General features: G+C 34.3%; 1 protein-coding gene across 6 annotated transcripts in view; it reads left to right on the forward strand.

Moving 5' to 3' along the window:
* LOC119073409 (filamin-A) overlaps positions 1–15,309 on the forward strand; it is a 31,735-nt gene that overhangs the window by 1,067 nt on the left and 15,359 nt on the right. For 4 of the 6 annotated variants that reach the window (XR_005087039.1, XM_037178850.1, XM_037178848.1 and 1 more), the window contains exons 2-14: positions 3,759–4,225; positions 4,346–4,661; positions 10,924–11,065; positions 11,136–11,471; positions 11,637–11,651; positions 13,071–13,162; positions 13,219–13,529; positions 13,597–13,774; positions 13,840–14,261; positions 14,321–14,381; positions 14,438–14,776; positions 14,847–14,976; positions 15,034–15,272. Coding sequence is in view for 5 of the 6 variants with exons in the window: in XM_037178850.1 (XP_037034745.1) it covers positions 4,004–4,225; positions 4,346–4,661; positions 10,924–11,065; positions 11,136–11,471; positions 11,637–11,651; positions 13,071–13,162; positions 13,219–13,529; positions 13,597–13,774; positions 13,840–14,261; positions 14,321–14,381; positions 14,438–14,776; positions 14,847–14,976; positions 15,034–15,272 (2,803 nt within the window). In the remaining variant the exon portion in view is untranslated. The remainder of the gene's footprint in view (positions 1–3,758; positions 4,226–4,345; positions 4,662–10,923; positions 11,066–11,135; positions 11,472–11,636; positions 11,652–13,070; positions 13,163–13,218; positions 13,530–13,596; positions 13,775–13,839; positions 14,262–14,320; positions 14,382–14,437; positions 14,777–14,846; positions 14,977–15,033; positions 15,273–15,309) is intronic. The other 2 variants (XM_037178849.1, XM_037178852.1) reach the window with 1 other exon arrangement.

Below are 15,309 nucleotides of genomic sequence, written 5' to 3' on the forward strand. Positions count from 1 at the left end.
GACATCCAAAAATTATATATTGCAAATTAAGAGTTTTTTTGGCACTGCATAACCGTTATTAATAATGAAATGAGTAGTCTTGAAAATATGTTTTTCTTCGATATTTAAAAATTGTTGGTTTTGTATTACATATAATTACCGTCAACAATTGAAAGCTACTCTCTGCAACACGACAAAGGTATACTACACGGGTTTATAAATCAAGTGAAGAAAAGTAGAAAGTTGTTTTTCGGGTGCGAGAAAATTCAATTTTCACTTTTCTTTTCTAGGTTAATAGATAACTTTACATAATACAGGTGAGCACAAAGTCATTTTCATGCCTTGGGGCGAAAAACGCTGCAAGAGTTTGAAACAATTAAAATAAGAAAGAGTATTTAATATTTCGAACCGAATATGAAGGTGGTTCTATGTAGGTTCTTGTAGGTTTATAGGGTGTCCCAAAAAAAAGAATGACATGTACTACGAGCGTTTTATTATAGTCAAATCAATTGCTTGGAACCACAGGAAAGTTTAGAACCTACTTTGGACATGTATGCTCTGGCGACTGGATCTTACCAAAGACAGGCTCTTATATCCACAGGAAGAAGATTTAGTTCCTAATTGCAATTGTTTGAAATGCGCAAGAACTACATGTTGCTGCTATGGAATTATTTTCTCTTGCTGTATTTATTGCAAGGCCCATTAGAAAAAGAGGATTGCCGCAATCCGTTTTCGTTACACGATACAGCTCGAATTAATTTTTTTGTACCGTTTTTAAATACATTTATCAAGAAACATAGAAAAAAAATACACAAAAGTGTAACAAACTGTTTTTTTCGGTTCTAAATGTCCAATATTTAGAATTTAATTGGTTTTAGTTTATCAAAATTCAAATATACAATTTCTTAAAAATTTGCGTTGCAAATTTACGTTTTTGAATTCTGATGTTCGTCATTATATTTTTTTTTGGGACATCCTATAAACCTACAAGCAAGTGTGAAATGGCTATTCTTATAGGAAATTTACCAAGGAACAATTTTTTCAGTCTGAAAACTACTAAAAAGTAGTAAAAAAGGGTAAGTTCAAAAAAATTTTTGATTTTGGTCACGGTTTTGGACCACGCTTCTCCTCAGCAAAAGAGAAGTTTTTCCGAAATGCACCCAAAAACTAAGAACGCACATCGATTCAGGGACCTATTGGGAGCTCAGAACAGCATTCAGTATAATCGGACCAGCTCCTTCCCCATACAAAATTTTTCATTTCATGAAATTTCATACACCCCTCTGAAACCGTTTTGTCACAAAAGTTACGTGAGTGGACCTATTTTGATCGAAGTTAATTTTGATCTTATAGTCAGAGGTCATACCTTTCTAACGATACCCCACTCAATGTATTTCATGTGAGAAAAATCACTTAGTTGACTTGAAAATTGTCGAGTAACAAAACCATTACTCATCATTCAAATATTAAACACTGTTTGGAAGAGTCGATTTCTTGGCTTTACCATTTTGAGAAAATGTAATCGCTACTGCAAATTTCAACCTTCCACTTTTTATATTATGATTTGGTACCAAACATAACGAAATGAGAAATTGAAGAGCTTTAAGAGTTTTATTTTAGATTGATTTTAGGCAGATTTCATACCTAAAGACCACTCATAATGTAATTGAATTATCCTTTCGTTTTGAAAAATCGCGACTCTGACGCGTATTTCCAACGTCGTTATGGTCGTTACGCAAATAGGCTCGTTTAGCAAATTTACTAAAAAAAGCCTTCCGTATGCGTTAAGATATAGTTGATTTATGACATCGAGTGCAAAGTACTTTATTAGTCTCTACAACACCCAGAAAAAGAAACTTCAGACAATACTCCGTGTATGTGTAAAATTCATCGAAACGGTATGATATACATCATTGACATATATGATACATGGACAATCACAATGTTTTCTATACGTGGGACACGTTGAAACCGTAGTTATGTATTTCGATTGTCAGACTTGAATATTCTTGTGCTACGTATTGTAGTGATGTATGTGGAATGTGAATAACTTACGGGTGGGACGGAAATTAAACGCACATCATGTATGTTTAACGTATATAGTGGATGTTGGTCTTAAACATTGAATTTGGATTATATTTATTTATAGTTCTCAACACGAAGAAGATCAATTACAAAATTGTTATTTATTAAATTAGAGAAATCTCGACAAAATAATTTCATTTTTTGTGAAGTAGTTTTATTTCGTAATCATATCAGAAAGTTGTTTAAGTTGGAATTATCTGAAATTGATTCACTTGGAAGGGTTGACATTTGGGGTTTAGCAAAATGTCAGGATTTCGCCCATTTCAAGGGAATGCGATAAGCATTTTGATAATCCATAACTATCTTGCCATCAAGTCGACTTAAATTCAATTATGTTAAAAAACGACATATAATTATTTATGTGCGATACTTTATAACGTTCTATGCGTTACGCCACACACGTATATGGCTTTTAAAGGACGCTCCAACAATAAGAAATGTCAACCAACACCGCAATATTAGAAAGATCATTGGCTCATGATCCAGAGGTCCCCAGTTCAATTCCCAAAGAAAGTCAATTTTTAATTTGAGATATTTGTTACCAATAGCTGCTAAAATACATAATAACTGCTATAAGCTGCTAATATTGGTGTCTACCGTAGATGAATTCAATAAAATTTTATATTTTTAAATCTTTGTGGAAGAGAAATACTTCTCGCACGTATTATATTCGAGCCGGCTGTATAACTGCCTTACCACACTTTTTAACAGGGGGCACGAATGATATACGCATAGCACGTAGGAAATTTTGCTCAGTGTAGATGTGTAATTTTGATATATAATTACACCGAGATTCATACAACGTTTTATGCCACAGAGGCATCTAAAGTTTGCAAATTTTGCATATTATGATGCTGAGTGGCATAAGTAATTTATAAACTGCTACAGGAAGCGTTAAAATTTTGTTACTTCTTTCGTTTAAATTGTTGAAAATAACATCAAAAGCCTTTCTTGATGTCCTTGTCATTGTTTCAAAAAAATGTATTTTCATCTTCATAAGGAAACGTACATAATATTCCTTTAGCACTTAAGTCGATAAAAGAATTTGAACAACAGAATTGCTTACACTGCCCAGCCCAGTAATCATGCTTACGTAATACGTGAACGCTCTCCTATCAAATTAAGAAAATCATTCAGAGAATCGTAAGAAAAATCCACATTCTGAACTTATCACTCACTGCTATTTCCATGAATGAGTTTGGTATACCGTTACGTCCATAACAAGAGAATCGTAATAGAAGATGTCAGTGTTACCAACGCACTGTGCTAAAGTATTTGAATAGGTCAGACTAGTCTCACTAGTAGAATTTTTAAATTCTGCTAATTCAGCCAACCACGATTCCATTACAGAACGTTGAAAGGATCTGATTCTTCTCGTTCCATAAATGTGGGATGAAAATCAAAAAAAAAGTGTGGAGATGCCCTAGTCAGATGCAGTCTACTTCTATGGTCAGATCGGTCAGATGCATACACATGCAACAACAGTGTTCCATGTAATTTCACATTTCACATTACATGACCTTGATGTAATTATAGTAAAAATACTCTATTTGATATGGGCAATATTCTACTATGCTAGGTGCCTTGATATAAAGATTAGTGAAAAATAATAAATCCCACAAATATCCATCCATGCCATAAAACTGCAGTTTTTCATCCCAAAACTATGCTAACGAATGTTTTTCTTTTGACAGGTTGCATTGCAGGCGTTTCAATAAATAAATAAACATCATAGAGATATGCACACCAACTGCCTGCTCACAACATCGTATATAAACCAGCTATACTGAACCACATACCTATTTTTTGTGTGATAAAAAAAACCTGTTATACATTGAGCGAAGATTATCGTTGTGTGTTTTTTTGTTGCAATATAAAAAAGCAGAATTTTGATCGAAATTTAAATTTATACAATCAAATAAAAAAAAAATCGGTAAGCATGTATGGTCGCGGGAACAACAATGTTGGCAGTAGTGGGGAACGTACCGGCTTTTCAGCTGAACCACCAGTTGATTCGGTACCGCGTGCGCGTTCAGACATTGTGGATTATCATTTACGAAATAACAATAGTACTGGTGTCGGTAGTGATTACATTAATAATAGTGACAATCAAGGATTATCACAACAATCATTTTACCATCCGGATCAACAATATCAACAGGTAGGAAATACCATTATTTTTGACAACTGAGTTTTATATTTAAAAAAAAATAAAATATTTCTGTCTGCGCGAATTATAATTCTTACGTTTCGTTTCTCTCCTTTCCCAACGAATCTGTAGACTGGTGAATATTACGACGAGGACGAAGAGATGGAAGCGGAAAAAGATTTAGCTGAAGATGCGCAATGGAAACGGATACAGCAAAATACATTCACAAGATGGGCAAACGAACATCTAAAAATTATTGATAAGAATATAATGTCGTTGGAGACGGATTTGTCTGATGGTTTGCGGTTGATTGCGCTGATTGAAATTTTATCGCAAAAACGCATGCCGAAGTATAATAAACGGCCAACATTTCGTTCACAAAAACTGGAAAATGTGTCGGTTGCATTGAAGTTTTTGGAAGTGGAAGGAATTAAAATTGTTAATATTGGTGAGTAATCAAAAAATTTATTAATTTCTTCGAATTTTGAATCTGTAACCGCGCACTGTTTCTTCGATTTTTTTTTCTCTCTCTTTTAATTTATCATTATATGTATTGACGAAGCTGATATGAAGATGAATATTTATGTCTTTTAAATTATTGTCGATTTTCGAGACGTTATTTTCATTTGAATGCGATTGGGAAGTCTGTTTCATAAAAATATGGAAGAAGAATAACTTTAAATGGGAGAAATATTATTAATGAGAAATTCAAACGAAACCAAAAAGAACAAACAAATGATGCACAATGATGTCATCCGTGTGGCATTGATACTAATACCTCTTTGAGTCGGAAAAAAAATTTATTTGTGTAACTTAAGACACTCTACAGCGCGTGTTTGTATTGGAAGAATTGATAAGGTTGCGGTCAACGATGTTTTATTGATTCGGTATTATTAATGAGTGTAGAAGGCTTTATACATATTATACTTGTTGTAGAATGCTGTCCATTAAGTCACTTGCTTTATTTGTGAACCAGTATGTGGTGCACTCAAAAATGTGTTTGATTTCAATTGCAGTTCACTTTAGTCAGCAATGCTAACAGTTGTAATTAGAGAAAATATTATTGTAACTTTTGTAGTATCTCTTCGCTGCTCCGGGATTTGGTTTCATGTGTAAATGCTGAATGGGCTTTTAAGCAATCGATTATTTTTTACGCTTAAGTAGATTAACTTTTTTCTTTTGTTTTATGTGGTCGTAGCGTGACATTAATAAGTTCCGTTAATTCCAATTTAGACATATATGTCCATTAGCGGCAAATGTGTGACCGATAATTCTGTTTTGTATAACTTGCGACAAATGACTTATTTAACAAACAAAACAAAAAAACAGTCACCGTCACCATGTTTTATTGATTCGCGTTGTAGTCGCACGTATGTGAGAAAATATGAATTTTAACGATCACTATCGCACTGCCGAATTTATGCCTATTCCAACTAAAGAATCTTAGTAAAACAGAACCTTCTTCCCAACTTTAATTAATTCAAAATCCTTGACTGTACATGCAATAGTGATTCTTTCACAATTAGAATGCAGGCCTGAAGTCCTTTTCCATTAAAACATTCGTATTAGTAAAACTTTACCAGCTCCAGTAAACCTCAAAGAGAAGAGAATACCATCCGCTTCGTTAAGCCGAAATTTGCATGCAGATGACTAAGATAACGATCAAAACTTTCAGAATGAAAAAGTTAGTAAAAAATAAATTTCCGGTTTTTTTAACCGAAATTTTATCAGTCATAACAGTATAACGAAACTACATTCACGCATAATTTCAAAGAATTCCAAATGTTTTTCTTGCTATCAACATTAGAGCAGCATCCACATGTAGCATAAAAGTTACGATTTGAACAATTTGTTCATTTATGCGAAATGGTTTTTGCATAGAACGAAAATATTAATAGAAAATTCGAGTTGCCACTTGCATGACGGAATTTCGTTTTTGCCAGTTTCATTCCCCCTGTAACCTCGAAAAAAAAGAACAAATCGTCTAGCCGATATATAGATAGACTGATCATACTTATGGGTTCATTCACAAAGTACGCTCGCTTATTAGGGGGAAAGTGGAGTCTGAAGAAATCATTAAGTCAGACAGTAAAAAAGTTGTCCATGCATTTTAGCGAGCGATGAGGTAGGAGGGGGTCGTCATTTCTCGCGTATACACTTTGTGAATGTTCCCTATTGCTTAGCGAAATTGGTAATATTTTGATGAGTTTATTATCCTAACGTAATCCCACAAATCTGAATGCAAAATTATCTGTGTAATTGAGGACCGATCATAAAATGACTGCAAAAAAAGAACAAGATTCGCATTTCGTTGGCTAATTGGATTTCAATAAGCATATCGAATCTTGGTACGAAACACACCTTGTGGTTTTGTGGTGGTACCGTTTTGCTATAAACTTTGCTATTTGTTCGGATACTCTAAAACTGTTTTTCCAGCCACTTAAATTTAAATTATGGTCTTAGTATAGTGGAATACATCAATGTTTGCACAAATAATTAACATTTCTTCAACATATATTCTTGAGCAAACAGTTTTTTTCAACTTGATGTTGTGGCAAAAATGTTATTTGTGTTTATGACAACGACAAAAAATGCAAATTTTGTAATAAACAAAATTATCGATATTTCACGATGGGTATATTGCCGAAAATGCACTTCAGTTTTATCCAACGACCGGTGTCTAGAACTCCCACACCTTGTATGGCCTTAGGAATCTAGGCTTCCAGACGGTTTTTCTTCCTTCATTAATCAATCAAAATGGAAAAAATGACTCGCTAGCATAATATGCATTAAATAACAAGCCAATCTTAAATTTAAGGTGTATTCGGATTGATAAACGAACGAGATTTACTCAATAAATACTTTCACGAGCCGTAAATGTTATCAGTAATATTTTGAAATGATAAGAATGTGTATAGCCAAGCCATGCAAATATCCGTGCAGCCGGTCGCTTATTTCCAAAGTAATAAATACATTTATGATACGGTGTGTTGGAATTCCTGAAGTCTTCTGGTTACACAATATCGTAGAACATTCATTCTTGCAATTGATAATATGATGAAGACTCACAAATTAATTAGTCCTCTTTCGTATTATTTTATTGGATCCCCCCTGTTCGACAGCCTTTGATTACAGTTCTTGTTCTTTTTTTTAAGAAATTTGGCGCCAGAATTCAGTTTATTTTTGGTAACAAAGCATTGAATTTCCATTTCTGGTGGACTCTTTGAACAATCCACATAGTTTATTAGTATGCTAATGACATTTGTTTGGACTATTAAAGCGTACGCAGAAGTAATATTATTTCTATGAATTGAAATGGATTCAAAACGTTTGCTAAGAAGCTTACTCATCAATAAGTAGTCAAATATTTATTTTCAATTGGCGTTATCATTAGCGACATTAATCAATGATCCATTGTCCTCATTTCCTTTACTTTAAATTTTTAACTCATCATACAATTCGTCAGTTTACCATTAATTCAATGTGTCATTATTATGAGGTAGTCTCTTCAAATATGAGTTCATTTTCTTCAATTCTTATGTCTTCAAAGTGTTTACCATCAATTTCGACGTTGTTTTATTGCTACTGTGTCATTAAATAGTATTAGCATATAAAATGTAGCGATATGTTTGTTTTTTGTACTTAAAGTTATGTACTGTACATCGAGGTAGAGGTATGTTTAAAAACCATTCGATTAAATTAAACAAGACCGCCGGTCTGCAATCTCTGAGAACCATCTATGAGTCAACGACTTCATATATACTTCGCCATCTCAGTGCTACATCATAGCGGAAAAAAATGGTTTTGTGATTTTTTTCTCTACAAACCAAATTCATTTTTCGCCACCAGTTTCCTATATTCCTAGAACACATTCATTGTTATTTTAATATACATCTTCTGTTGCGGTTATAACATTTGTTCAAACAAAACAAATTGAGTATTCGTATACACACATATCGAACCGTATTGACTCAAATATAATTATTATACAATATCTTTCAATATGGTTGATGCATTCCAAGCACTGACACATTCTCTCTAGTCGATAAATAGAAATAAAATTTAAAATTTATTTCTCTATCCAGCAAACGAAAAAATAAAATAATTTTCTAAATTTAGAATTATATGTTTCAAAGAGTGGTCAATTAACAAGCCATTCGTAGATTACATCAATTTTTTAAAAAACATTAACGACTCTCTTGTAGTTTCAATATTCATTAGGCCTTGAAAATGCACCGGTCTCAAACATATTTTGCTTGTTGGTTTTTTTCCTTCTCGTAATAATGTTGCTATAGTAGGAAATAAAATAAAAACTTTATGCGATAGAAAGATCTATGAGAAAGAGAGACATTTATCGCATCAGAATATTATACGAGAGGTAAATGGTCATTTAAAAGTGGATATAGTTATTGGAGACAACCAATTTATTCTTTTAGTTTAAAATGGAATCGTCTAACCCATGCCTTGGGATAGTAGTATATTACGTCCTATCTTATAAGTTTATTGTTTTGCCAAGTGTGAGCTTTGCGGGACGAGTCGAAGGCGAATGGAGCTATAACACAAACCAAAACAATAACATAGAAGCAATTTAGATGCATAGAAGCTTTACTGCACGGATCTTAAACTTACCTCAAGTTTTTGAATAAAATACCTTCCTTGGTAATGGGGTAAATGATGGAAATGGTACTTCTTGTGTATATGCCGACCTCGGCTACGCCTCGATCAAATTTCACACAAGAAGTATCATTTCCATCATTTGCCTCATTCATAAGTAAAGTACTATTACATACTTGTGTACGGTAAGAGCATTTTCACTGTCACAAACAGTGTCGGTAAGTGCACTTTACCGTGCATAAGGATGCAAAATATCAAAATTTACTGACAGAAATTAAATTTATAATCAAACGTCTATTCTCAAAACACACCACATGCATGAATATGTATTATTCCTGAACGTGCAGTTTCAAAAAAGAAAAATTCGAATCATTAAAAGTTATTGATGTTATGTTTATGTGATGACATCACCGTAAAATGACTCCAGCAACAAAAATATAAAATGCATTCATGCAAAACCTTGTATATTTGAGCGTTAACACTGGCAGAACATATTAATGGCCTCTTTTTTGTTTCACTTCATATTCTCTAAATATTTTCCACCTAAATTTTGATAATTTTTTTTTTTTTTGCACAAAACGAAATTTAGTCGTTGTTGTATTGCGTCATTTGTGTAGAAGAAGATTATCGTGTTTAGGTATTTTCAAATGTGGTATTTCAAGTTCGTCAAGCTATGCTTACCGTTTTGTACAAATTCAGATGATGTATAATTATATATGAGTATACCGCGGATAGCGGTCGGTGCAATATATATATCTACTTGAAAAAAATAACATTTTTGATTAAACGGTTAATACGTGCATTCGGACGCATAAAAGGTTAGACTCGGTTTATCTTCTTATTCTTTTATTAGAAAAGCTGTATAAATTATATCTCTTCGTGTGTCTACTACGGAAAGTTTTTATATTTCATATTGGCTGCACTATTCGGATGAATGATTATTGTTGTGTGTGACGAATAGATCAGTTATTTATGAAGACTCATTAGATTTAATTGAAATTTTATGCTGATCAGATGACGGTGAAATTATTGACTATGGTGACTAATATAATCTTCTATATTGACCGGTATAAGTTATGTCGACTGGGGGGAAACGGACAGTTTGTCATGTGTTTCTTAGTAGAGCTATATGAGTTAATATTTAGCGACGCAACACTTAATCTTGTTGACGACCAAAAAAAAAGAAATCGCGAAGGACCCACAAAATTCGCTTAAAAAATCCATAATATACTATACTCACAATGACAGCATTGTGTAAGACTCATAATTAAACTTTCTGCGAACATCCATTGATCGTTGAAAAAATAACAATTTAAAAGCTCAAGGTCAATGTCTATGACAATAAAACCAAATAATTTCTGCTATGTCTTCTGTATTAATACACATGAGCGCAAAATGAATTGATTTCGGTTATTTATATGATAGTACATACCACGAATGATCATTTCTTTTTTGAATGAATGAAATTCGAATAGTCATCTTTGTTTACGTCTGTCTAAAAGTTTTGTTTGGGTTTCTGTGGGCTGTATCAAAAGTGATATTCAAAACACGCTATTAAAGCGGACAATATTTAGAAATTCCGTTCCATAGACACGCGGTTTTAATCTCTTCCCATGCATTTAAATATGCAAACGTTTACACAATACAACCAATTATTTCGAATTTGATTTCTCAATTATCATAAATTCTTATCAAACATTATGTGGTCGAATTAAAACTATGTTAAAAGACGGCATGTATCCGGCATAAATTTCGGTTATAATTTTGATAAATTTATGTTTCAACCTTATCACCCTAACTAGCACAACAAAATAATTAATTCAAAAAGACCTAAGACCGTTTCGTCACAGTAGGAAGTGAAGGTAGAAAGGTAGTGTCTTTATAACTTTTAAAAAATTAGCAAAAGATTGGGAACACTGTTGAAACTTTTTCGTATCGCAATTACACACATGCACACACAATCTAGGGGCATACATATTTATTAGCTACTTCGACTGATGTTAATTCGTTGCAAAACCCTGAACTATTTCAAAATAAAAACGATTCGAAGGTGGTGTCCTTGAAATGTTCACAATATTTTTATATTCGCATTGCAGACTCATCAGACATTGTCGACTCTAAGCTTAAGCTAATACTCGGCTTGATATGGACGCTCATTCTTCACTATTCAATATCATTGCCAATGTCAGAAGGAGACGATGCTCAAGTGAACGGTTCAACGCCAACTCCAAAACAAAGGTTGCTATATCAATTGAATTACCGATCGATGACCTTCCACTGATAAAATTTTTCAATTTTAATTCTATAGATTAATGCACTGGATTCAGAGCAAAATCCCTGATTTACCAATCGGTAATTTCACTAATGATTGGACCAGTGGTAAAGCTGTTGGTGCTCTGGTAGATGCTTGCGCTCCTGGCCTATGTCCAGACTGGACAGATTGGGACCCCAAAGATGCCGTTCAAAATGCATCGGAAGCAATGGGCTTGGCTGATGATTGGTTGAATGTGCGCCAACTGATTCGACCTGAGGAAATGGTGAATCCAAACATTGACGAACAATCGATGATGACTTACTTGTCCCAGTATCCGAACGCTAAGTTGAAGACTGGTGCACCGCTACGACCGAAAACCAATCCAAACAGGTAATGTGTGGGTGTTGGGTTGAGTTAAGATGCATTTAAGTCTTTTCTTGTTTTTGTTTAATGGAATGCAGTCAATATCAGCATAAGAAAACATAAAAACTTTTTTTTCGGAATATTTTTTTAAATTTAATTCAAAATTTTTCTATTTTATTTATACAATTATAGCATTCCGCCTCCGCGGTAAGTTGGGAATGCAAGTTTGAATCAGATTGTCAACTGTATATTTGTTGATGTTTTAATCGGCTTCGTTTTTTTGGCATATTTTTTTTATTATTAGCTTTTTGAGTTGTCGGTAGAAGGCCAAAGGCCTGCAGATTGCATAGACATGTTTTCTTAAATTTCTTAAATTTTATTTATTTATTTTTTGTTACTTTTGTTGAAGTCTTTAGTGTCTCCCACAAAATTATTATTAAAATAGTAGATGAGGACAGTAATGTATATATTTAATAAAGAGTAGCGTAATTCGAACGAGACAAACTAAATGAATCAAAATTAGACGAAGCGAAAAAATCGTGTGAAACATGATATATGTTCAGTTCATCATGTTTGTAAGGATATACTTCTCAAAAGCTTCTCTTACCTCCTATAGAATACCGCCTTATTATGTCCCAAAGAATGCTGAAAACTTTTTGTTTGGAGTTAATCAGAAGTTGTCGTTCGCTCATCTTTTAATTTTTTTGAACCAACAAAAAACAAGGAGAATCGTCTTTTTACTTTTTAAAGCTTTTTTGTTAAATTATGCAGCAGCTGTTAAATGTATCATTTCGTCATTTTGTCAGATATTAGGATAACACTAAAACAGCGTTTCGTTTTGTCAACGTTAAAAATTTACTAATTGGTCTCAAGCTGACATTTTTCGTTTTTTTTTCTTTATAATTTTTAGTGTTAGTGGAGTGTCTTGATTTTTTTTACGAGCTAATCAAATAATTCATTTTTTATAGAAAGCTGTATGATCATTTGTATATGATCAATTTGTGTGACTCGGTCGTTTTAGAGCCATAGGTTTTTCGTTGTACAATTTTCATTTTTTCCTTTACTTCGACATAGATAGATTAGAATTGATTGCCTCCTAGGTATTCTCATTGCTCGAATCACTCTTTATGAACGATTTTGAATAGGTCGTTGCTGAAATTTTCGAGCAATAAGTAAATATTTGTGTACAAAATCATGCAGCTTTTTCAGTTTTACAATGACTTTGATGTCTAATTTAATTCCAAAATTTTATTGGATGCTAATCGTTGGTCGATCCATGGTAGACCTTTGATGTCATAGTGCAACCTTTAAGAAACGGCTGTTTCATCATCTGTTTTCATCATTCTCTTACTCATCACGTTAAAACAACTGAAGTAAAATATCTCGAGTCAAATACACGGGACTTCTTTAATCAAAAGAAGTAGCAGATTTTACATTTATAGTGCGAAACATTGGCCGTTTCTGAAAGGTTAACATCCATGTTTAATTTAGTTGGCTGTATTCGCGCGAATTTAATATTTAACTTTTAGATTGTTTAGTGCCGCTCCATTTTTCGTTGTTTTTAAACAGCAGAGTTTTGTTATTGAATCGGGTTATCGAATAATTTTGCATCAATTTGATTTACAGAGTTCGAGCTTATGGACCCGGTATCGAACCAGTTGGGCCAGTGGTTGGAGCTCCAGCCAATTTTACTGTCGAAACTTTTTCAGCTGGAAAAGGTAACTAAATTACACATTCACTCAATTTACAAAATCACAAAATTATGGTCGAACAGGAACTGTGGACGTGTCGATTCTGAACCCGAACGGTTCTTCTGAAATTGCTGATGTTCGCTTCAACAATGATAAAAATTTGACGTATTCTGTCTCGTACATACCAAAGTACGAAGGGCCGCACAAAGTATTTGTAAAGTTTTCTGGACGTGATATTCCGAAAAGTCCATATGAAGTCAAAGTTGAGGGACACGCTGGAGATGCATCGAAGGTGACCGTTAGTGGTCCAGGTTTACAACCAGATGGCATATCTGTTGGACGATCGACTTTCTTTGATATCAATACGTCTGAAGCTGGTCGCGGAACACCAGAGGTAAAAATTGTTTATGCCAGCTCTAGCAAAACTAGACTATAAAAACGATACCTTCACGCGCCTTTAGGTGATTATTTTAGATCCAGCTGGTCATAAGACAACCGTTCCAGCTAAGTTACGTCAAATCGAGAACGATGTATGGCGCTGTGAATATATGTCTCACTTGCAAGGACTACATTCTGTAAATGTCTTTTATGCGGGTAAACCCATCAACAACAGTCCGTTTGGAGTGAGAGTTGCTCCGGGTAAATTACTCAAAACCCTTCAACACAAAATAAAAAAAATTTAATCTGGATATTTTCGGTTACAGTTTCAGATGCTCGTAAAGTTCGAGTTGGTGGTCGTGGAGTTCAGCCAACAGGCATACGTATTGGCGATGATGCTGACTTTAAAATTTATACCGAAGGAGCTGGTGAAGGAATTCCCGAAGTACGAATTATCGGTCCTGGTGGCGTCAATCAAAATGTATCAATGAAGAAAGTCAATGGTACCACATACGAATGCCACTACTTCCCAACCAAAGAAGGTCGTTATGTTATAATGGTCACTTATAGCGGAGTGGAAATTTTGAAATCGCCATACGAAGTCAACGTCAAACCGAAAAAAGAATCTTCAATCGTTGCACATGGGCCTGGACTCACAGGTGGTGTAGTAGGCTATCCTGCTGCATTTGTTGTTGAAACAAATGGTGAAACTGGTGCTTTAGGATTCAACATTGCAGGACCGTCACAAGTATAAAGTTTGATCGAAGATGTTTGCTGTTCGTGGTATTAAAGTCGTGTTTTTTCTAGGCTAAAATTGAATGTCATGATAATGGTGACGGTTCAGCATTGGTGAAATATCATCCAACAGGTGACTGCGATTTTAAATAAATTTGGCCCCATTTTCTAACACTTTTCCCATAACAGCTGCTGGTGAATATGCAGTTCATATTTTATGCGACAATGAAGACATACCCAAAAGTCCACATATTTCTCAAATTCTGCCACGAACCGATTTTCATCCAGAACTTGTTAAAACATTCGGTCCTGGCCTCCTTGCAAACGGTGTCACTGTTGGTACACCTGCGGAATTTACTGTTGATACAAAAAATGCAGGCGTTGCACCGTTGGATGTTAAGGTTCAAGATGTGTTCGGCAAAAGTGTTCCAATTATCTTCCGTGACAAACCCGACGGCACGAAGTTATATTCTTACACACCGAAGTCAACCGAACCTCATACAATCGAAGTGAATTATGGTGGTGTGGGTGAGTAAATTCTTTACACAAAGCTTAGCGAGAAACGGAACTTATATCACAACTGATTTTTGATTATTAGCAACTCCAAATTCGCCGCACAGAGTTTATGTAACTGCTCCTCCAGATCCATCGAAAGTAAAGGTATTTGGTCCGTGGTTCGAACCAGGCGCTAAGCCAAATGTTCCGACGCACTTTACTATTGATGCAAGGTAATTAGCTGATAAATAGATTGCTGTAAAGAAAACTAAACGAACATGAACTTTCAGAGATGCTGGTGACGGTGATTTAAGTGTGCACTTAGTACATGAAGATTCAAATAAAGAAATTCCTGTCAGAGTATTGGACAATGAGGACAACACGTACACCGTGGAAGTCATTCCTCCAGCAATAGGATCGTATTCGACAAATTTGGAGTACGGTGGTCTTAAAGTCCCTGTATCGCCAAAAGTTTTGGTTACGCCAGCCATCGATGTTTCCAAAATAAAAGTTGACGGATTGGAGCCCAGTAAGTTCAATGAATTAAGTTTTTTGTGGAATTTGTT

The sequence above is a fragment of the Bradysia coprophila genome, unplaced genomic scaffold (assembly GCF_014529535.1).
Source record: "Bradysia coprophila strain Holo2 unplaced genomic scaffold, BU_Bcop_v1 contig_138, whole genome shotgun sequence".
In the NCBI taxonomy this organism is placed as follows: domain Eukaryota; kingdom Metazoa; phylum Arthropoda; class Insecta; order Diptera; family Sciaridae; genus Bradysia; species Bradysia coprophila.